This window comes from Callorhinus ursinus, unplaced genomic scaffold (assembly GCF_003265705.2).
Source record: "Callorhinus ursinus isolate GAN/ISIS: 27379988/994484 unplaced genomic scaffold, GSC_fseal_2.0 scaffold12, whole genome shotgun sequence".
Taxonomy (NCBI): Eukaryota; Metazoa; Chordata; class Mammalia; order Carnivora; family Otariidae; genus Callorhinus; species Callorhinus ursinus.
Window position 1 is genome coordinate 13,189,981 of NW_027397074.1, and position 24,977 is coordinate 13,214,957.

At 35.5% G+C, this 24,977-nt stretch overlaps 1 protein-coding gene across 2 annotated transcripts in view; it reads right to left on the reverse strand.

Annotated features, from left to right (window-relative positions):
* The window catches only part of SEMA3D (semaphorin 3D), a 197,685-nt gene that overhangs the window by 43,080 nt on the left and 129,628 nt on the right, over nucleotides 1–24,977 (reverse strand). For both annotated transcript variants that reach the window (XM_025873256.2, XM_073898732.1), the window contains exons 7-10: nucleotides 24,594–24,722; nucleotides 16,447–16,589; nucleotides 3,076–3,190; nucleotides 1,612–1,681 (exon numbers count right to left, since the gene is read on the reverse strand). In XM_025873256.2, coding sequence (XP_025729041.1) covers nucleotides 1,612–1,681; nucleotides 3,076–3,190; nucleotides 16,447–16,589; nucleotides 24,594–24,722 — 457 coding nt within the window. The remainder of the gene's footprint in view (nucleotides 1–1,611; nucleotides 1,682–3,075; nucleotides 3,191–16,446; nucleotides 16,590–24,593; nucleotides 24,723–24,977) is intronic.

Consider the following 24,977-nt stretch of genomic DNA (forward strand, 5'->3'; position numbering starts at 1 on the left):
TGCAGATTAATTACATCTTCTAATTGGACAAAGGATGTGACACTGCTTCCCAGTATTACCTCAGTCCTCAGGGTGGCATTAAAAATAGAATAATAAAGTACACCAAGAACAAAGAGTTGACTTGTAACTTCACACTCTGGGTGGGCAGAGTACTTGGTAGGAGAAAAAAACATAACTATTTTGGGGCTGTATTTCCCTGGCACATGTCTATGCCTTGTGTTGGAACACACAGTGACTTCAAAGACAGTTCTGTGAATGGAAAGATGCCAAGAGAACTAGCTCTGAGATACTTAACTTGAGTAACTACAGGCACTTGCTTTTCTTGCATCTTTTTAGTTAAGATATAAATTAGCCAAAAAAATGGGGTCCAAATAGCAGCATTCTTAGGGTATCTTCTTTATTTTCACTGTAAATATTCACATTCTCTATCTTACAATGAACCAAGGAGCATTTTGTTTTCTGATATCGTCCGAACCACACTATTGGTACAAGGTGTAAGGTGAACTGAATGAAGGTAATTCCACATAAAACAAATTATAATTTGCCTACAGACTACTTTAATAATTTATTCAAAAGGAGGCAGTAAGATCATTTCTCTAATACCAATACTGCCAATTCTTCCAATACTAATATCAATATAAACAACGGTGATAGCAGAGCTGTGGAAAAAGTAAAAAAGTAGTTCAAAGAAGGTGTTGCAGGGAGTAATATGTAACAGGAATAAAGCTGTCCCATGTTCAAATGTAAGTTTCTGAATTAAATGAAATTAATATTAGATAAAATTATGTAAGGTCCATATATTCTTTGAGAAAGCTTCATAGATGATAGGACAACTTTTAAGGAAGTCACGGAGTCTCGGTGACAAGTACAGGACAGTATTACACAGAATGGAGACAAAAACACAGGGGGGAAAATTAAGAAAACACCTTTGATTCTAGTCCCATTTTTACTACAACTTGGCCCATCTTCTTGGTGCAAGTCATACAAACCTCCTTTGCCTAAGTTAGCAGAGCAATAATGATATGCTGGTAACAGCCCAACTCCTATCTTTGTAGGGTAACGGAAGGGTATCTAAGATTGTACATGATGACACTTTAGAAGTCAAGAGTGTCCCATCTTATGACTGCAACCTAAGCAATGCCTAAGGCATGTATTTCTTTCATACTACTTCTTTGTCATGCAGCTTAACCTATTTATTATGGTGAGTATATGCACACACCTTTGCCTCCTGTGACTTTAGTCTGGGAATTTAACTCACAGAAGTACTTGCTTACTTGCTCACACAGAGAAACAGCCATATGTACAAGGTTAGTCGCTGAAGCGTTATGCGTACCACGGAAGACCTGGAAACAATGGAGATGTCTATGTATAGGAAACTGGCTAAATGAATTGTGGTAATTGATATAGGAGTACTCTGCTGGCATAAAAAGAACAAAGGACATTTTATGTCTTGATATTAAAAGAGTTCTAGGAAACACTATGTGAAAAAATAAAATGAAAAACGGGTATTTTTTTTTTCACACAAAAGGAAGGGACCAAAAACATTTATTTCTTCTATAGGAGAATTACAAGCATTGTTTTTGTTTTGTTTTGTTTTGTTTTTTAACTTACCTGGTTGTGGTAAAGACTCCATAGACTACAGGATTTCTTTCATCTCTTGTGGGGAGTAAGTAAATATCCTCTATTAATGGGGAAAAAAATAACAATTCAATATATTTTTATATTTCAGTATTACATATTTGCCTTTTCTTTAAGAAATACAGTATTTCTGAGACTCTAATAGTATATAACATTAACAATGAAAGTCGTTACATTATGACGTAAGAAATTAAGGGTAAAAGACTGGTTTTCTCACTAGTCATGTGACACTGAACTGGATATCTAACCTTTTAGGTGTCTACTTCAATCTGTAAATAGGATGATTCGCTTCATAATCTCCATGACTATTCCCAGTCAGAGGTATGTGATTCCTTACAGAATAGAAATTAAAAACACAGGGTGTTTTTTACCTCCCAATGTAAAAAACGTCTTGTCCTGTAATTGTGTCAACTTACTAATAATTCAATTATCTATTTGCTAACAATATAAAAATAGCTACACAATTAATTACTTGTGCAGTATTACTTGTGTAACTTGCTCAGTATTTTGTAACTACTTAAGCAGTATTGATACCAAAGTATGTGTAAATAATATTCATTAAAAGATTATTTAAGATGTGAGCATGCTTATATACAAAATGAGGAATCACCCATGAATACTGAATATATACTTTAAATACTGTATGGCAAAATCGTTCAATGATAAAATCATTTTTACACTGTAAGGCAAAAAAAAATTCAAAAATAAGATTTGATGATGCTAACTTTATATTTAACTGAAAAAATTCCTTCTAGAATTAGCTTTGAGGGGGTAAAGAGGGGAAATGAAAGAGAATAATCCATCTAACACTTTTCTGAGTATTCTTTTTCTTAACAAGTCGGAGGGAGCGAGTTCACCCAATCTCTCGTGCTCTCCAGCAGAGGGCAGTCTCAGAATAAAGAACCCAAGTACTTGCTACTTCTAGACTGTTAACACTTGTTTAGAGTTAATTTCTAATTTGCATACTTTGTTTAGAATTTGGGAGACATTTTTTGAAAGATAATTGTCAAATTATTGGAAATTTATTATAATGGATAAGACACTGTCATATAAAATTCATATTCACTTTTTACATCAGTTAGACACATTGTTGCACATGATTTGGCTTACGTTAATTTTGTTTCAATAATTAAAACAATGGTAAAACTTAAAAAAAGTAAAAGGCCACATGGAGAGTGGATGGGTTCTTGCTAGTAGCTTTTTGTCTCTTGCTGCAGGTTTGTTTCCTCATAACTATGAGGATGCTTACAAAGAGAGGAATTGCTTCGTTACAATATGCTCTGAAACCTAGAGCACCTCCATGTTCTTTGTGTGTGTGAATTTAGTAATAATACTACTGCAAGCTGTCCTTGGTTATATTGGGGGCTAAAATAAAACAAATGCTGAATGTATTAGGCAGTAAGTAATTTTTAAGAAAAAAAGGAGCATGTGACTTACGAAGCTCATCAAAATGAGTATCTGCCCCATCATTTCCGGGAATGGAGCAAATCAATCTGGCTTTAAGAAAAGTCGTCCATTTGTTTATCAGGCTGCGTTGTCCTCCTACATCATTCTGGAAAAAAAAAAAAAGGAAAATAACAAAGATACAGATTTAACGTAATTGTTTACAAAGACAGGAAACCTACATGTTTAAGGCCTTGAACTTTCAAATAAGGGAAAAGGCAGTTTGGTCCCTTAAGATTACATGCTTTTCTAATGGTTGAATGAATGCAATGTCTACAACATGGCTCTACTGAATGAGTAGATGCAGGCAGGGCTATCCAGTAAATGAGTGAGGCCTGGAATCAAATCTCACCTCTGCCACTTTTTGCTCCATGGCCTACAAAAGGCTATTTAACTCTCCAAGTCCCTGTTTCCTCGTTGAAAAAAATATGATTAATGCCTTGAAATTGATTATTTTGCTAATTAAATGGAAAAATTTGTGTACAGTGCTTAGCACGGGGCAGATAACTTACGTTCAATAAATACTAGCACTGTCTTGTATATTATACACATGATGAAGATCGTGATTTACAGCCTTTAGAAATAAGCTATAGACTTAAAAAAAACAGTCTTTTTCCGAAATCAGTGCCCTACTAATTAGGCAATAAGGCAACATAAACATAGATATAAAACCAATCTTGTTTTAAATGCTAATTGATGTTTTTCCATACTTTATTTGACTCTGAAATATTTCACTAAAATGTTCTTTAGACACTTACCAAACACAGGCATTTAAATCAATTCAGTAAAATAAATTCAAAAACTCACCATAAAAAGATCTGTTTCTTATTTTTAATTTAATATGTCCCTGTGAACACTAAATTCATACAATTTGTTATCTGACTGGACTAGATCAGCTATGTTTTAATAAGTAAGATGAGATTGTTTCATGGCATAAATACTGTAAGTACTTAAACCAAAGTTTCAAAAATGACTTTTGGAGTCACTATTTCCATTAATGTGCTTACATCTAAATGTAAATTATATGAAAATGCTTATCCTTCGTGCAATCTATGTTTTATAAAATTAATAAAGAGTTCACTATCAAATACTAACTCTGAATATTTAGGAACTGTATTCCCTGTGCTTCTTTTATCTCTGAAAATTAAATGAAATTAGAGAAAAGTATCTAAATGACTCCTCCAAAGAGGAGAATTCAAAGTCGGAGAAATAGCTGCTATTCTTCAAGAAAGGGGGGAGAAAGAAAGGGAAGGGGATGCAAGACAGAGATCCCTTTGAGTATTATCTTGGGTGATATGGAAACCCAAATTCCAGATGATATAATCTTAGTAAACAGAGCAAAATCTCAGAAGGCTATAGATTTGTAGGAGAGCTCAGAAGGCAATGAGGTCCTTGAGACCAGGGACTGGAGCCATCTTATAGCCTTAGCACCTAGCACCAGGGGAGCACCAGGGCACCCAGAGTGATGAATCCCATTTTATTTTGCTTTGCTTAAAGATTTATTTATTTATTTGAGAGACAGAGAGAGAGAGCATTGAGAGGAGGGACAGAGGGAGAGGGAGAGAGAGAGTCTCAAGCAGACTCCCCACTGAGCACGGACCCAGATGCAGGGTTCGATGCCACGACACTGAGATCATGACCTGAGTCAAATTCAAGAGTCGGACGCTTAACCAACTGAGCCACGCAGGCGCCAGTGAATCCCATTTTATATCCCCCTCTGCTAAACACCACAATACTTTTCAGTAATAGCTCTGTATGTATAAGTAATCATTTTTATTTTCTTGATTTGTTCTTTAGGTTTATAACAATGTAAAAAGAAAAATGTTGAAATTTAAAGACATTTAAATTCAATAAAATATTTCATATATGATTCACTTGAACAAAATATCGCACCTCACAGTTTGCACTACGTCTCGCTGTTTTAAATTTTAAATGATCCAAATCAGTGTGCACTTAGTCTTGGAACACATGTGTAACTGAGTTCATGTGTGCTGGCAGATACAGAATATAAACTTCATAAGTACAGCAATTGTTTGGAAACTGGACCAACAGAAGACCTTTCTGGCAATAGTATTTTGACACTGATACTGTTTAGAATTGCTGACACATGGTGATAATACAAAGCAAAAAAACATTTAGTTGATTTTCTCATAATTTTTCATTCTTCCCAGAAAATGCACTCCCTATTCCTTTCATCCAACACCTACTGTATGTATGTCACTAATGCCCTGCTTATCAGGTGTTTAATAAGTAAATGTTTGATTATTAGTAGCTAAAAATACAAGATAAAATTGATAAATGTTCTTTGAAAGTATACCTCAATGCCGAAGAATTTAAGTCTCCTCTGAAATGTCCTTGTAGTGGAAAAAATGAGGACAGGCATTGCTGTAGAGTTAGATTCAATACTGTTCTTAAAATGAGAGGTGATTCAGACATGCAGAGATTGGAATACTCAGGAAATATCCTAGGTGCTAGAAATTAGAGGGAAAGGGCAATAGGTGGAACACTTCAGAACACGTATGGAGAACCAGGACAAATTTGGTTTAGATGAAGACTGGGATAAATGAAAATAGTGGAGGAAAATGTTATAAATTTGAGTACAATCCAGGAAGGCTTTAATACCAGACCAAAGCACTTATATGTCATTTAGTAATATGTTATTTAGTACAAAGAATCACTACAAAAACGTGAAAGAAAATGAATACATGATATCTTTCATATACTAACTCTCTAGAAACAAACGTGTTTATACTTGCTACAGAGTTTATGTTTTGTATGTGGTGCTTCTATAGTTGCAGTATCATTGCTCAATAATAAAAATAATATTTCAGCTAGCTATTGGATGATTAATGATGGCTGCAGCTGTGAAGACAGATTTATCTAGACATGACCTTTATTTTTACCGCTAACATCCTCAGACCATTCAATAAATATAAATCCAGATGTTAATATGAATAGGCAAAAACACGGATACTTCCTTCTATTAATGACGAATTCCGTGCTAATGTTTAGTAGGATTCCAGTGAGAAAATATGTTATCTGGAATCACTCAGAAAGAAAGGGATTTTTAAATAAATTAAAAAAATAAAAATTAAGATATCTTCTCATCTTTCTCATGAACCCTGATTTATATCTTTTTAAATTCACATATGTGTTCTTTTATATTTTTATGATAGCAGAGCCTACTTGTACGAAGCCAAGCTCTAGTTAAAACCTTTCAATCTTAATGCACTCTTACATATTTATAATATTTAAAATTTTTCATTGCCCATATTCACATATTTTGAGTCAGCAATGAATACTAAAAATATTGTTAATTCAACATACGTGAGGAAATACATCAGCTATTGTGAACTTAATGCCAGGTACTATGTTTGGTTTACTGCTTTACTCCTAGCAGTGTAGGCGCTTAAATTATTTTGTGAATTGAATAAACAGATATATCAAATATTTGCTCCACGACATTCCTTTAACAGGTGTATACAACACTACTTCATAAAAATTAGCAATCACATTCCCTTTTAAACATTTTATGAGAAAAAATAACAATAAATGTCCCTTTTCAAACAGCATCCCCCTTTCTATTTGTGATCATCATCCATATTCAAGACAAACCATGAAACAATTCTAACTATTCTACTAGGTTCAAATTTGTTGGACAGGAAAGGGACTTATATTGTAGCCTGCATAATATATATATTTTAACCTGACAAATGGAAATTACAATCTTTTGAACAAAAGAATCCTTAAACGTTCTTGCGAATCCATCGAGCAGCCTTTCCTGGACCCTCAAGGAATAAAAAGATAAACAAGCAAAAAAACCCAAAATCCAGGTCAAAGATGAAAGCCATCTACTGTCAGCAGGGAAACAAGTATAATTTCTGGGATAATGGTTCTCAGGGTTAGATTATAAGCATTTAATGACTGGATAGTAACTCTTACAGACATCCAGAAGCATGACCTGGCATGGCAAAGTTCAATTCACAAGAAGTTGTATTTCTCCTGTAGGTAAGTGTCAGTTGACTGACTGTTGACCGGCTCTCAGTCCCTGGATTTGTTTGCAAATCCACAAAATCTCCCCTGAGAACTTTAAGCCCAGAGGAGGGCTGAAAGGGAGATAACCACACTTGTACTAAATTGTCACCTCCTTGCTTATTTTTGTGAAGTTCTAAAGAACACAACTATCTCACTAACACAACAGATTTATTATTGAGATGTCACAATCAGCAGCTTTTAGTCACCAGTCACTTCTATGCCTCCACTCTATCACAGCTTCTTTGTGGTCAGATTGCCAAAAGCCTTGACATTCTCTACACAAAGAAGCAGATGAAAGTAACAAAGAAATTAAATGTAAACAAGCCAGTCTGCGTGGGTTCCATCTGGGTGGTGAACGCACAGGGTGACCGTTTCCTTATTCTCTGTAGCTTTGTATATGTTTGTGATAGTTCTTAATTTTAAAAACAGAAAAGACAAAAGATGAAACAAAGCACAATTTAGAATCTTTCAGCAGCTTTAAAATAAGCTCTCTCTGAGTCAGGTGGTTGAGTGATGGCTGCATATTATGAAATACTGTGATTTCCACTCATAGTCTTCTAATGGGTAGATCAGTCGGAAGGCAGGTTAATGGGGATTCCATTTTGCTTCTACTGTCCCGGCAGATTCAAGTCCTTATAAATCTTACATAGACATGTAGAGTAGCTACAAACTGTCACACATGAACTTTTATTGAGTATGTCTTTTGACCTTTGGGTCACTATGCTGGACTCATCTGCTAAACACAATTTTGTCTGTACACATCGTCCTCTTCGAGGATCTCTTAGCACTTTATAAATACGGTCCTTTTCACTTCTATCTTGGGAAAGAGAAACTCTTGGAAAATATAAGAATTGACTTTCAGCTCCTACGCTCTTAATGCCTGAAGACTTTATAAATCAATAAATCACCAAGACATCTTTGAACATGTTGTATTCCACTGAAATATGGATTTAAGTTGAAAGACACCAGGCTTTTTGAATCAACAGGCACTGAAGAATGACGCATCTTAAGCACTTAGAAAAAAGAAAAAGAAAAAAAAAAGGTTTGACGCAGGAGTCAGATTGGTTCATAAATTCTTCTTTGCTTAAAATCAGTTCTTTTGCCTAATGCTCTTCTGCATCCTCATGCAGGCAAAAGAATGGAATTCCCTGAAACACTTTGAAAACTATCATCTGTGCATCTTTTATGCACACTTCTCCCCAGTTCTAGCCATTAATGACATTTAACCTCAGAGATTTTAGTTTGAATTAATACAACCTACTTCTTTTGAAGTGTAATCTAAACACTACAATATTGTAAATCAATAAACATATTTTTTTTCCATAACTGAAACTGAGGCAAACACACAGGCTTCTCATTGACCCTTTTTACACAGTCAGTATAAGATTAGGGCAATTTAATACTTTGGCATTTTCAATGTAATGCCTGTTGTATTTCAATACATCATTCATATTCTTTATCTGATCTGTCATTTATGGTAACAGCTGTCCCTTGTGGGTTTTAAACAGTCTCGTGCTGAGATATGCCTCTGAATCGCTGAAGACCCATTACACCAGGAAATGCTGGAGATAGGACCCCAGCAACTGACCTTTCAGAGCAACTGTCCAACGTACTTCTCCCTGTGCTGCCTCAAGCTTCACACAGTTATTTCTAGGGATGGATTTTAGAATCTTTGTAAACTTAATACAGATGGTCTGTATGGGGCTGTGTAAGCAAATAAAAATGATAAGGATAATCCAAACAGAGAATGGCCTATTTAGAAGCTGGAAACTATGATCATGATGTGATAGAAACAAAAAGTAAAATCTGGAATAAGAGGTTCCAAGAGCCTCACTAGGAAAGCATGCCATATACACCAAAATACAGTGTTATACTGAGAGCAAGAGCTTAAATGGGGACATTTTTAATACATTAAATAAACTAATGGAAGACAGTGAAGTTACATGGACTGAATCAAATGAGAGAACTATGTTGTACTTTCCATTTTAGCCTGGATCTTCCTTTGCAATGTGTTGTAACCACGTTTCATCTAACTGTTCCACTGAGATGAAAAAATAATAATAATAGTAATAAGGTTATGACCACTAAGAAATAAAAACAAAATAAGAAAATAAGGAGTCTTCTACTTCATCTACAAATAATCTTGAAATCCCTAATGGTAAAAGAAACAAAACTATACAAACTCAAACATCTCAGACAAAAAGGAGAGGAGAAGAACAAAATAAACAGAAAAACTTGTGTGGCAGGTGTTACACACAGTGATTTTTAAGGGATCTATTCTGAAGAGGCTTCCAAGACAACTAATATATTTTTTTTTTCCTAAAAGGGACTCTCATGTTAGAGATAACTGTTTTCGATTTGCTATTGGAGAATCAAAATAAAGAACATGTTTTTCTAACTACTCCAAAAACTTGTAAAAATTATTAGAAACACAGGACCTGATAATACACTACACTAAAAAGTTCAGTTTCTAAGATTTAATAGGTTAAAATTAGGTAAATCTAGGCATGGTAAGCAGTTTTTTGTTTTTTTTTTCTTTTTCTTTCAGGTAGGATCAGAGCTCAGTAAATTAAAAAAAAAAAAAAAAAAAAAGCTACAGCCAAAAGTGTAAATCCTTGCTTAGGAATTTCGGACAGGAAAACAGATGGAAGTGAAGCAAAAGCACATCTGTAACTTGTGGCTCTAAATCTCTCATTTAGGTTGTAAGTGACACGTTGAAAGTAAGCAAAAAAAACCCACAACTGGGGGGAGATCAATAAATACGGAAGGTGTCATCGGCCTAAAAACACAAATCTTCAAAGGCAGTAATTGTCCAAATAGGACCATATATCAAGGTAGACAATGCAAGTGGAATCGAGGCAAAGGACTATTAATTAGACCCCCAGGCGAGTTATGTGAAAGGACCATCCAAACGGAATTCCTGGCATGGACCAAAGGAAATACTGCAAAACAAAAGGGAACTGGCACAACCTACAGCTGGAATCCAGAGTGGGCTAGCCTAAGGAGGCTAATGGACAATGCTTCCAAAAATGAATAGAATCCAAAAGTAATGGGAAACAGCCTTGAGGCGAAAAGTTGCAAGCCAGCCTCCCTGAAGTGACTGGTATTTCCACACTGTAACTTACAGGGTGGGTCTTGAAGGGACATACACACACACACACACACACACACACGTGCGGTAATAAACACCACACAGACATCAATAATAGTATCTGAAAGGACTATTCAGAAGGTTTATTTCAGGCTGTCTCACCTGTTCTTTCAGTTAGCATTTATTACCTCGCCATGGAGATCTGTGTAATTTACTATTTATGAGGGCAGCCTGGGGTGTGAGGTGTGCCATTTGGTGCTTGAAAATATTGACTGTACAACAGAATAAAGAATTATAAAGTCTGGCAAGGCTTTAGAAATCATCTAGGCTAAGCATCTTATTTTAAATATGAGAAAAATGGAGTAAGAAGTTTGACCGACAAGTAGGGATATCACTGAAAAATAATTCATGAGTAAATGTGCTCTGCCATATACAAAGATAAACATAACTGAGTGTGAAAGCGATTCTTTAGATGGAGGTACTTACTCTCCTGAGGCTGTTATTGAGCAATACTGTCCTATGAAATGATATGCTAATTCAGCTTCTTTACTACTTTTAGTGTCTCTGTCCACATCTCTTGTCTAAAGTTTGTATTGTTCAAATTGTTCACAAAATCTCCACCAGACATGTCTCCAAATTCTTTTGACTATGTCCAGAAATAAGATCCACCCTCCAAGTACAAATATTGCTAAAAATGAAGGCAAAATAATAACCATAATTTCAAACATTAACACGAGTTAAATATCATCTCTTCCCATTAACTTTTAGTAACTGACCTATTTCTAACCAGCCCCTGTCCCTAATACACACACATTACCACTCTTGCACTCCCAAGCACAGTTAGTTGATCTGGCTCCAAAAGTGTGAGTGTGTATGCATGATATGTTGTGTGTGTATGTGTGATTTTTGACATTTAATTTTCTGTTGTATGACAAGGAACTTATATTATTCACATGTCACTCTTCTACATTGTTGACTGCTTGAAAATAGAGACCCATCTAAGTCACTCTTATTTTCCAGTACCTTCCTCAGTATCTGCCACATCCAAATTCATATATCTCATTTAAATCTTTCATTTGCTTGGTAACATCGTCATGGGAGACAGGCACCCTCATTTCCTAAGTTAAGAAGCTGAGCTAGGGGTGCCTGGGTGGCTCAGTTGGTTAAGCATCTGCCCTCTGCTCGGGTCATGATCCCAGGGTCCTGGGATCTAGCCCCGCATCAGGCTCCCTGGTCAGTGGGGAGTCTGCTTCTCCCTCTCCCTCTGCAGGTCCCCCTGCTTGTGCTCCCTGTGTGTCAAATAAATAAACAAAATCTTAAAAAAAAAGAAGCAGCTGAGCTAGAAAGGCGTAGAGCAGAGATGTAAGCCTAGATCTGCTTTCACATTGAATATTCCTATCATTTGAGCAAAAGTTATTGGTGATATCCTTACTGCCAAATCGAACACCTGATTTTTAATCATAATCTTATCTGACTTCCTTCTGGTGTGTGACATTACTAACAACTGTTTTCTTCTTGAAACAGCTTTTGTCCTTTGAGATGCCACTCTCATGCAGTTCCCCACCTATCAACCTCTTTCTTCTCAATTGCCTTTATAGTCATTTTCCTCTGTTTTTTTTTTTTTTTCTTAAATAAATATCATTGTCCCTTGGGATTGTGTCCTTGCTCATTGATCTCACACTACCTATTTCCTTGGACGATTTCACACGCTTCCATGACTTCAAGAACCACCAATATATTGGTGATTTCCAAATTCATGGAACGAATCACTATCCTGTTAATTTTCCAGGTACTTGTTATGCTCCCATCAGAGCAAAGCTCTTTCGAGATCTTTTTTTCCTTTTTAAGATTTTATTTATTTGAGAGAGAGAAAGTGAGAGAGAGAGAGAGAGCACACGAGTGGGGATGGGGGAGAGGGAGAAGCAGGCTTCCCACTGAGCAGGGAGCCCGATGCGGGGCTCGATCCCAGGACTCTGAGATCATGACCTGAGTGGAAGGCAGATGCTTAACCAACTGAGCCACCCAGGCGCCCCTTTGATTTCTTTTTTTTTTTTTAATATTTTATTTATTTATTTGACAGAGAGACAGTGAGAGAGGGACCACAAGCAGGAGGAGTGGGAGAGGGAGAAGCCCCCTTCGATTTCTTAAATGCTTTTCCCACCTCTGAGATTTCACATGTGCTTTTCCTTCTGCCTGGAATATTCTTCCCTATCCCTGTCATCTTTGCCCTGAAACTTCCTAAACATTTTCAATATCTGGTTCAAAAGTTACTTTTTCAGACAGATCTTCCACAGCCAATCTAAAACCCACCTATTTTTCCTAACCACATCTTGTGGTTTTTTTCCCCATTTTAGCACTCACCACACCTTCCAATTATATATTAATCTGTGTGTTTTCTTGTTTAATGCATATATCATTTATTAGGCTGCAAGCTCAGTAAAACAAGAATGGCTTTTTTCCTTTTATTTCCTATAAAACTACTGTTTATTTATTTAGCATAGTGTTGTGCACATGGTTGTTAAGTAAATGAGTACTTTGATAGTCTGTATTTATACTGTAGCCACTAGCCATGTGATACTACTTACTTATTTTTATTATTTTAAATTTTTATTTTAGTTCCAGTTAGTTAACAATACACATGATACTATTAAAATTAAAATTAAAATTAAATAACGTTAAAAATTCAGTTCCTCTGTCATACTCGTCAAATGTTAATACTAATAAGCTACATGGCTCTATGTTGGAGACTGTGCATATGGAACATTCCTATCATCACATAAAATTCTATTGGACAGACTAGTCTACACTAAGCAATTAATAAAGGAGTAGTAATAAATTAAGGACTGACTAGACATCTACATCTAGATTCTATGCATTCTATTCTATTCATTCCTAGTTTCTTTAAGGAGCCACCTAACAGGTCCCTAGTCACAAATATTTCTCAATCCGGATGGTTCCTCAAATTATTGCTAAGTATATCTACCCGTCAAGTCACTTCTTTTCTAAAAAACATTGATAACTTCTCATTGCCTACAGGATAGAGTTTGAACTCCTTAATATGGAAACAAGACTTCTTATCTTCCAATTTATCACCCCAATCTTGAATGACATTGCCCCCCATATACGCCCCTCCAGTTCCACTTACAACAAGATTTCACCCTTCTGTAAACCAACTATACTGTCACAATGCTGCCTGAAAGGCCTATCTTTTCCTTTCCTTGATGTAGTCCTCCTCCCTCTGTAGGACTCAATTTTTGAGCTTTGCCAAATATGCAGCGTTCTCAGCTCCAACCTCTGTCACATTATATTGTGATTATCTGTTTCTATCTCTATTTCCGTCACTGTATTATGAGATTTCAAAGAAAAGGGACAGTGGTTTACTTACCTCCCAGTGTCTAGTATATTGCATTTTGTACAGAACTTATATTTTGTTATTATTGAAATAATGAAATGATATGATATAATAGTTACAGAATTGAAAAGACTCACTCTTATTCTATAAACAATTCTTTACTAACTTTTGTGAATTTTTGCCTATTTCAAAAACCTTCTCCCCACCAATCATGATACACTACTCAGTCTAATAGTATTATCTTTGACAGGTCAATAAAATGGCTTTTACTTTAGTTTAGTAGCTGAAGATGTAGGGAACTTTTAAATTGTCAGCAGTTTGGGGGCTGAGGGTCATCAATTACAAATGGAAACAAAAACAGCAAAACCAGAATATTTCTAAGTAAATGAGCCTGTAGGAATATCCTGGTGGAATAAAGACTATAAAGGACTCCCACACTATTAAAATGTTTTGTAAACTCAATAAAGTGTATACAGTTCACTCTTAATCTTCTCTAACATAATCTCTCACTTCTTGGATGTATGTTTATATCTATCGAACTCAATTTTGTTTCATAGCATAGACATACATTTGTTATTATTTCTTGAAATTGAAAAACAATATTGTAATAATCCCAGGGGGGTAAAAAAAAAAAAAAAAAAGAACCAACAGAGAGGAATATGCTCCGAATAATGTCAGAAGAACATGTTTATGTGAAAATAATACATAACAGTAACAATGATAATGCTGAACATTTGTTTTTTTTAATTAAACTTGTTACTGTTTTGACATATTTTTTAAAAGATTTCAAGTCATTTTAAATCTTGCCAGTGAAATTTCCACTTATACGTGCTCACTTTTTGCCACACTTTAATCCTAAATTATTAAGTAAAGTTCAAAACTGTCAGGGCATGCTGCGATTAAGAAATTTTAAAAGATGTATGCAGAATCAAGTATTGTAAACATTTGACTAATGGATCATATGTGTAGTGGGAAATTCTGAAGATGGTCTAACTAGAAATAGTGATTGAGTAAAGAGATGTAAGAAGGACCTCCATTATATCTTTTTTTTTCCCCTAAAGGAAATTCATCCATCACATGTCCTTATTTGATCTCACAATTTGTTAGCTTTTTATCCAAACACAATGGCATGACAAAATCTTGCTGTGTGGCCTTCGAGTTTTTTGTGGTGGGAAGATTCCTGTACTACAATTCTCTCAGCCTTTTCAATTCTACAGGAGTTTATTCATAATTAAAACAAAATATCCCAGGGCTGATACTTAAGAGTCTACATCATATTTTTAATATATAAGTTTATAAATGGAGCAACTACATTTTTCTTTAATATATTCTTCCACTTCTAACTTAGCTTTCAGTATATTTAACAATAGGGTAAAAATAGTGTTTTGTAACAAATGATTTTCTATCAAATGCATTAGACCTATGAAGAAATGAGTATTGAAGTCGTTCACAAAACACTCACTTGTTATATGTGTTCATCAGAAAGTGACTTGTAAATTTTTTTCGACATATTTAATGTAGCTCATTTATGTAAATGATGTCAATCCACAGCCCAGCTTTTCAGGGTCGGGATACTCTTGTTATAAAGCATGCTTCAGTACTAACACACCACGACTACTCCAAGCAATGGCCATTCATCTCTAGGCAAAAGGCTTCAAGAGAAATTACTGTGAATTCTTGGACTCTGAAAGAATGAGGATGCTTTTTAGAGAATTCTGTCCCCTGGGGGTGAAGGGATCAGTGGGAGACAGCATCATTGGCAAGGACACTAGGTAAAGAATGATGTGTGCTCACAGGCCGGCCTCATTCAAAAGCCATGTTTTCATTAGCACTTTTAAGTGCTGTGATGGTTTGTATTTCTGTCCCTGGAAGTGTTCAAAAGCCTGAGGGTACAGAATGAGAAAAAAAGTGATAGGCTCAAATGGAAGAAAATGAAAAGTTTGTACAGGACCAAAAAAAAATTTCCTATTGAGAGTATTTATTAACTTAACAGCAATTCTTCTTAATAACAGAGTTTATGCAGAAGGTGTCTGGCTATTTAATAAAAGTTATTTCAAGGATTTATTTTATAAATCCAACTAAAAAAAATAATATATTGAAGTCAAAAGTGTGATTCCAGAAGCATTATTGTTCTATAAAGCTTGTATTCACTCAAATGAGAAGTTGAATGGAACAAAATGGAAGTGTTTCATAGAATTCTGTTTTCCTATAACTTACATAAGATGGCAATCTTAAAAAATGAATTGCAGTGTTCTTCAAAACAAATTTTTCACATTTTGGTTTATTTTTTTCTTCTTATCTCATTTATTCTCAAAACCTAATCTAGATAAATGCTGTAGAAAATATTTACTATAGTATTACCATAACCATATTTTCAACTTATTTGATTCCTATAAAGATATATAATTTTACATGTGTGATGTGTTTTCATAAAAATACCAGATCTGATTCTGTTAGTGTTCAAGTTACTCCAGTGATAATGTTACTTTCAACTTCAAAATCAAATTTAATGTACAAAAGCATTTTAATTTCCATGGACCAGGACAACGCAAGGATCTTACTGGGAATAGCGAAAATGGGCAAAGGGATAACCCGTCAATATAAGGAGCAAGCTGCCAAAGAGATCTAACTAAAACCTGGGTAACAGTTCACACTGGGAAAAAAACAAAAAAAAAAACACAAAAACAACCAAAAAACCCCTAATACTGGAAAAATTTGTATCTTTTTTCTTCTTTCACTTTTGGATCTTAAAAATTATTCATGTAAGATAGTGTGAATTTATCCTACCACTTATGAATGATGGACATTAATTTTTACTTCAACATTATATAATTAATTGTTCATACATACACATACATGCCACTTAAGTAAGATAAATATATCTTGCCTTACAAACTCTTCCAACTCGAGAAATGATGGTCTTATCAGAAGTAGTGCCTTCTTGAGATGATTCACGAAAGAAGAAATATATTTTGTCATCATCTGGATTATAGGTGTCTGGTATAGGGAAAGTTCCAATAAATTTTGCTCCTGTTTGAAAGAAAAGAAGCTATAGATAAAAATACTGAGACAATTCAGCCAAGAGAGCATTGGTGTCTTTGAATGTGAAACAGTTATCAGCAGAATAAAAAAAAAAAAAATGAATCATTAATTGAATGTGTGAAATGAGACCTACACAAATAAACATGAGACGATGTAGAAACATGTATTAGCATGCAGAAGTCTCACACAAGTTCAGTCTTCATTATCCCAGCCAGGCTGGGTCAACCAGGGTCTCCTATCCAACTTCTTCTCTGCTTAAATGGGAAACTTTGAGAGGAAACGTGAGGGGGAATTAGGTGCATGAACTTTCTCCCCTTTGTTCTTTATTATTTCCCTGTTCTTTCCCTGAAGTTTAGAACCCCAAAGGATTCTTATGCTCTTGATAATCTCACTCTGATATAGTCCTAGGTTACATAAAAAAAAAAAAAAAATTAGAAAACCATGTAGGGTTTTGGGGCGCCTGGGTGGCTCATTCCGTCAAGCGTCCGACTCTTGATTTTGGCTCATGATCTCAGGGTCCTGTAATTGAGCCCCAAAATGGCCTCTACACTCAGCAGGGAGTCTGCTTAAGGATTCTCTCCCTCTCCCTCTGCCCCTCTTGAGTAGAAGTAGGACACAAAAGGGATAAAACTGAAAATATATATGTTATAGGAATATGATTGGCTTGTTTTATCTTAACAAATATTTGAACTTAAAAAGGGGGTTCACACAAATAGAATTTATCATAACCCTCAAATATAATTTAAATAAAAGTTCTACATGAAGCATGTCACCCTTGTAACATTTAAATCCTATCACTTTAATGATTGAGTTGAATTTATAATTTAAAAAATAACAAACATTGTGGTACAAAATTTAGTCTTCTCTCTCTAGAGAGGACAGGAGAATTCAGTGATGTGAAACTGATAATCATTACAGGTAAAAGGAATTCCAGGGTGAGAGACAGAGTGGCTTGTAAAGCTTTCCTCAGACACTTAGATGGGCGAAGTGGTCAGAGGAGCCAACTGTTAGGTTTTCACTTGTTTACCGAGTTCAACAACAACAAAAAAAAATCAATTTCACGAAAATGCAGAATGTAGATGGTCTGCAAGGAGTCCAAATAAATATGACAATTCCTATTACCCTATTGCAGAAATACACAGAAAAACCTACTTTGGATATTGAAAATACTATCCAAGTGCAGGTATCACCATTTGAAATGGTCAAAGGTAGAATACGACACTAGTCTACATTTCAGGAATTTTATCTATGACATCAGTGGGGGAAAAGAGAGTAGATACTTTCCCAATTTATATTTCTTTCACCTTGTAATTAATATATAACACAGATGATCAACAGATCCTAGATGCTCATAGATGAACAATCACTTATATTCAGGGACTGTTGATTTTACTAGATTCTCTTTTAAATGTTGGTTCTCTTTTAAGTACTATAAGACAACCATTTTGGAGTACTATAAGAAAATTGAATGATAGGGGTTTTTAAGCCAAATGTTTATTATAGGAAGAAATCTAATTATGAAAAATGAGTTAGTATCAAATAGTACTCTATTGTGTGATTTAAATAATAAGCATACTCAAGAGGTAAAGATAAATACATTTCAAGAATACAAAATATCTTCCCTGCAGATTCAACTGAGGTCCTAAGAAAAATATTGATGCTACTATTTTAATATAGAAACTCCTTCCTGAGTTGCTGCCAAGTTTGAGTAAAAATAGTTATCATTTAATCAGTGTATGACATGCACAGTTGTTGCACTAAATAATTTAAGATCATAACAATAGACACCTGGGCTTTATTATAATAGCACATTTTTCTCCTTCAGCATTTAAAAGACATGCTCTAATAGGGATAGAGTTTGAAATCATGCATTTTCACAAATGAGCTATTAGCATGACACTAAGTGGCACTGCCTAATGAAAATGGCATCAACCCACAGAGCCTGCAATATGCATCATGAACCTCTTTGCACCCGGATGAGCACACCTACACCATGATTTAGCAAATAGTTACTTCCTTACTTTCGTTCACTTCTTCTTGTGATATCTTCTCGTTACCACTTTTTAAAAATGTTACCCTTTCGAGTAGAAAGAGAATTTGGAGACAACAGAACTTTCCAAGAGAAACTTCAAATGAAAACTGCCTCCATATGTTAAAAATAAAAATTTAAAACAAAAAGTTCTCATCTACTCCAGGAAAGAAAACAAAAACATACGCATTTGAGGCTTCATTGTTTGTTTTCATTTTCCAAATGGTCATACTTCTAAGCTTTATCCTAAAATTCTCACAAAAACTCAACTGTATTTGAGTAACCACTCTGACTTCTATCTACATTCCTATTTCCTGATAGTTCTAAGATTAAGTTGATAAAGAAAAGTGAAAAAAAGAAGTGTGGAACCATCTAAGACTTCATCCAGAACTGCCCATAGTACTGCATCTTTGCAATTTTTCATCCTCCTGGTGAGGTATTTAACAGATGGATTAGTCTCTCAAAGAAGGAGTTGGGATTCATACTTCTTAAGGCTACTGAACCTGGATTAGATAAAGTCCTGAGAAATTCTGACAAGGATCTTTGGACTTGTAAGTGAAGAGGATAGCTGATCCCGCTCTGGCTAATTCCAGGCAGGGCAAAGAACAAAATATGGCATACACACAAGCATCAAGGAATTTATGGACCTAAAAAAGATTCACATAGGATCATATTTTTTAAAAGGTTAATTATTTAAACACACTCAATTGCAAATTTAATTTAATTCTCGTATTTCACTTATTCTAAATGTAATATCAATTTACATTTGTAAGAGTTTAATCACAAACATGTAAAAAATAGGATTTTAAACTAAAAGTGAAAGTATAGAGAGCAAAATTTAACAGGAAAAAACTTTCAAACTTGTCTAACCAGAAATAAATAACACAGTGATGTTATAATATATAGAAGAAACTGATTAGACATTGACATCGACTCCATCATTTGAAATATCAAATATCTGTCAGTTCTTCCTTTTTTTAAGATTTTATTTATTTATTTGACAGAGAGAGACACAGTGAGAGAGGGAACACAAGCAGGGGGAGTGGGAGAGGGAGAAGCAGGCTTCCCGCTGAGCAGGGAGCCCGATGCGGGGCTTGATCCCAGGACCCTGGGACCATGACCTGAGCCGAAGGCAGACACTTAATGACTGAGCCACCCAGGCGCCCTGTCAGTTCTTTCAACCTGGCAACAATTTTATGAAACCAAGGCATGAGTTTCACATCTAAATGCTAAGTGAACACTAAAAAAAATTTAGACTTGGGTTGCATTATTTGATTGTGAGCTACTGCACATAATTAATAAATAAGTACACTTTAAACCAGCACTGTCTAATAGAAAACCCTGTGATGATGGACATGTTTTATATCTGTGCTGTTCAACAGTCCTTAGCCCATTGGCTAGTGAGCACTTGAACTATGCCCAGTATGACTAAGGAAACAAATTTTAAATGCATTTAATTTTAATAAATTTAAATGTACACGTGGCTAGTGTCTACCATATTAGTGCCGCTTTAGAGCAAATAGCCTATGTCAGTAACTGCTATATCAGGTCCAGTGTTAAGGCAGAAACAGCCTCTATTCCCATAACTGTCACCGAAAGGGCAGTCAAACTTGTGATTCCGGAGATAGGAGACACTATTGCTTTCAGAAGTTTGGTCCTGGAATGGAAGGACGGGCTTGGGGGCTAACAGACCTGGACACACCTTCTTCACGTCGTTGTAATTTATGGAATATGAGGTTGAATAAGATCATGTCTATTATAACCTTATTCACAGTAATCTTCACAGTTCCTCTATCACTGTATTTTGTTTCCCTGCCTTCCTGACTCCAGCCAGATGATCCACTGACCTCTGTCTTTGGACCCCAGGTTGATTCTATCTGGAAAATGGCCACTTCTCAGAATGGAAAACAGAAATGCTCCCGAAGCAAGTCAATCTTTGGCCGTAGCTAATCAAGTACTTCCTCATTACAAGAATCTCATATAGTTTCTATAATTTCTCCCTTGCTGTGCCCCAGTTTCCATGGACTGAGAAGCTCCTCGGCTGAATGGGTCTCCTGAAGCATCGTGTTCTTCTAATTCTGGCCTACCTGTCCATCAGCAAACATCTTATCTGATGATCGCACTAACCCTGACTTCAGAGATTCTGCCGAGGTCTTCCACATCACTTACCTAACCACACGTTCTCTCTCTGCTCTAGTGCCTATGACCAAACCCACATCCTCAGTTTGCTATTGCACAACATAGCATGTAGGCATGGCCTCTGTCTGTAAATGAGGCTCCAAAAGCAGGGAATGTGCAGTCAGAAGAGCAGAATTTAGGTGGATCATAAAATACATTATGAATGTCAAGAAAAAAGTGTCTCGAGCAAGAAAGACATCCCTGAGTTTCAGTCTCCCATCTACTAGCTATCTATGAACAATATATCTGACTTCTAATCTAGCCCCCAATGTAAAGTGGGAATAGTAATTCTCTCAGGATTATATCATTAAATAAAATAATACTTTAAAAGTGCCTAAAATAGTGACGCGCGTGGATGCTATATAAAATAAATTTGAAGCAGAAGAGATTAGCGATAGGAAAATGAATTAACAAACAATAAAATAGTGGCAAGAACCCAGAGATCAAGTGCTGAAGACCTATAGAAAGATGGCCATGGAAACAACAAGGTCGATAGATATTTTGACGGAAGTAAAGGCCCCGAGTGACAGATAAGATAAAGGGTGGGGGAGAGGAAGGAATCCAAGATAACTTCAAGGTAACTGGGTGGATAATGTTTAGAAAGTTAAGATAGATAGAACTCAGGAAACTGGTATTGAAGGGCAGGTTAGAAAGGGAAAACAAGATAATTTTAGATTTTAGATCCAATTAGTCTTTTATATATCTCTATCTGTAGCTGCATATACTTAAAGAAACTCAAGCAAAGGATCACGACTTAAACAACTTGTAAAAGAAATCAAAGCACTTAGTGGCACAATCAGGGTGAAGGCTTAGATATCTTTATTTGCATATAAAACAATCAGCTTCTTTCTTGTAATCTGGGATGAAAATGTAAGACACCCAAATAACTATTCTTAAGGGCTCTGAGTGGCAGAAAAAAAGGCTTGGAAATGTAGTTTCGGGAAATACTGGAGCACAGGAAACAGTTGGAAATCTGAGAGTGGATGAGCTCATAGAATTATGAAATGCAGAGAGAAAGAAAAGGTGGTCAATAGTTACAAATGCTAAATAGATGTCAGTGAACCACAGAGCCTTTGGTGTTTTAGTCCCACCTCCTGCCTTTTTCACCTTCAAGAATAAGGACAATGATGTGATGACAGCATTGACAACTGAACTGCTCTTAAAACTGTCTTCCGTCAGTCTTCCCAATATGATCTTCCCTATATGATCTCATTTAATCCTTAGAACACCCTGCGAATAAATAACTATTATTATGCCGAATCTTTGACAAAAAAATGTAGACACACAGAAAGGTTTGACCAAGGTCACAAATAAGTGATATTCAGGATTTAAACCTACATAATTAAATTCCATAGAAACAGAGCTGTGATTCTTGTCTAAACTAGGACACATTTGAGAGGTACAGAACATTAGAGGTAGACTGGAAATGTCCAGGGCAAACCGGGTTTTATGGTCCCCTGGCCATTAATCAATAAGCATTCTGCCTTGAATGTCTTAGAACCATAAATATTAGTCCTAATTCATAGTCATTTGTCTGCATTCAGTCCATTGAGACTTTTCAACTGCGTATCCTTTCTCCTTTCTTCCTTTCCACTGACTTCTTTAATCACAAGGTTTTCTCAGTATCTAAAACCTTCTCTTGAATTCCATCCTCAGATCCTTGGATTCTTCCATTCCCAAATATCTTCTATTTCAAATATTTGTTACTCTATATTCTCACATCCATCTCAGCTGCCAATACCTCTGTTCTTGTCCCACATTTTCCTGATTCCTTGCTATGGTTTCTTTCTCTAGCCTCATTCTCTTTTAGTCTTCTCTTCATACTACTGTCAGTTACTTTATAAAAAACAAAGATCCGATTCCCTAAGTAAGACCAGGTTATGGATGAAGGGGGTGAAAAGACACAAACTTCCAGTTATAAAATAAGTTAAGTCCTGGGGATGTAAATGTACAGCATGGTGACTACAGTTAATATACTGTATGGCACATTTGAAAGTTGCTAAGAGTAAATCTTAGAAGTTCTCATCACACACATAAAAATACTTCCAATTGTACAGTGACGGATGTTAACTAGACTTGTTATGATCATTTTGCAATATATACAAATATTGAATCATGATATTATACCCTTGAAACTAATATAATGTTATGTGTCATTATACCTAAAGAAAAAAAAAAGAACTAAACCATAGTTAACTTCCCTGTGATGTCAGGATAATATTTATAGCTTTCCAGCCCCAACTCCCACTCTCTTCTAATGCTTCCGGTAGTCATCCCTGAGGTCAGTAACCCTCCCATGTAATCTTTGCAAGCCCATGAGTAGAACAGCATTCAGTATGCCAAGGGTCCTCAAAAGTTGTTATTAAATGTTAAACCAATGCAAGGCTTCCTACTTTGTAATTCTCTTCACACAGCATTTAAGAAAAACATGCTAGTCAAATAATAGTTGAATAAAGATTTCCTACATTTATTAATTCAGCAATGAGGCAGACTTCTTAATGGACATGTCATTGTTAAGGAATAAATAGAATAATCTCCGAAAAGAGTGGCGATATGATGACATTTGCCATCCCAAGATTAAGAAATACAATCTATACTTCATTTTAAAGCCGTAAGTATATCTTGCTACCCAAACAGATGGGTAAGTTTTTCTATTTGGTAAAATCCATGGACTCACTCTCAAACCAAGTATTTCCACAAAAACCTCACAATGCTCAAGAAGATAGTCTTGCCTTGTCTGAGTGTAGAGAAATTAATGAGTAATCACATAGTTGGGAGATCTTCTAAGTTTGTCTTCCCCGTTAATAGGCTCTCTTTTGGTCAAGGGAGATCCCATTGTTGTGTAAACAAATGGATCTGGAGGTTCTGACTAAAGAAATGTTTTAAAGCATTTTTCCCTTTTGTTTATGTTGTCACTGCTTGAATGATACTGAGAGATAGAGAGATAGCCCCTAGGAAACGTCTACCCAGGCCTCCTCCACTAAAACCCAGTATTTATGGTGGGAAAGAGAAATGTTGTTTGTCTGCTTAAGTGGCAATGTTATGTTATTCTGCCACACTTTATAATAAAGTCCTATGATAATTAGAAAACATTAGACTATCATGATAAAACCTGATCTGCTATAAGGCAGGAGAACATAAACAAACAAATTAATTAATTGATCAATTAATTCATTAGTGGCTTTTTTTAAAACTCAGAATACTGTAACACCTCCAAACAAAAAAGTAATCAGATAAACTTATGTCAATATTAATATGCTTAAAATTTTAGAAGGACATGTCAACCCAAGTATAAATAACCCTTTAACAAAAGAAGTTAGCATTACAACCTATCCCGCTTGTTATTAGGCTCATAGACAGTATTTGGCTTAGTCATTAAAAAACAGACTTCAGGAGAAAGATTGCCGACTTGAACCCCAGGGTCTACAACTGACAAGTTATAAGAACTTGACCAAATTTCTCAACTTCATTCTATCTGTTTACTCATCTTAAAAAGGCACACAATAATAATAATAATGCATACCTCATATGTCATTGTGAACATTTAAAAGATCAGTTAGAGCATGGAACAGTGTCAAGGGCAATAGCACACTTCCAGTAAGTGTCAGCTATTATTATTTTATACACAACAGGTTCTGGAGATTTGTCTTAGTGGGGAAGTAATCAAATGTATTTTATAATGTTAAGCTAAACCACTTATTCCCAAACACATTTGAATGAGTAATAATGAGTTTCTTATCTGCCCAAAAGCCAAGGCAAAAAAACGAAAAGAGAAAATCACTAACCATTGAGCCAGTAGTGTTCCGAAATGTCGGTTCTGATGTAATGATGGTCATGAGTAGGCCCAAGGGACCGCGTGAATGCCGTGTCTTTGCCAAGGAAATCAGACGCTGTTCCAGAATAGAGGTACTCATCTGAGAGGGGGAAGACAATACACAGGACTTCTAAGAATACAGCAGCAGATACTATTTGCAATATACTAATTTCATTGCATGAAACCAAAGACATTTCTTGCTTAACATGAGAAGATACTGTTTCATAAATTTCACATTCAAATTTTGAAAAATTTGTAGAGTCAAAGAAAGATAACCCAATGAACTTTGGTACGCTGGTGCTAAAGACCTGAAGATAAAAATGGCCAAAGTCTTCTGAATTCATAATTGCGTATG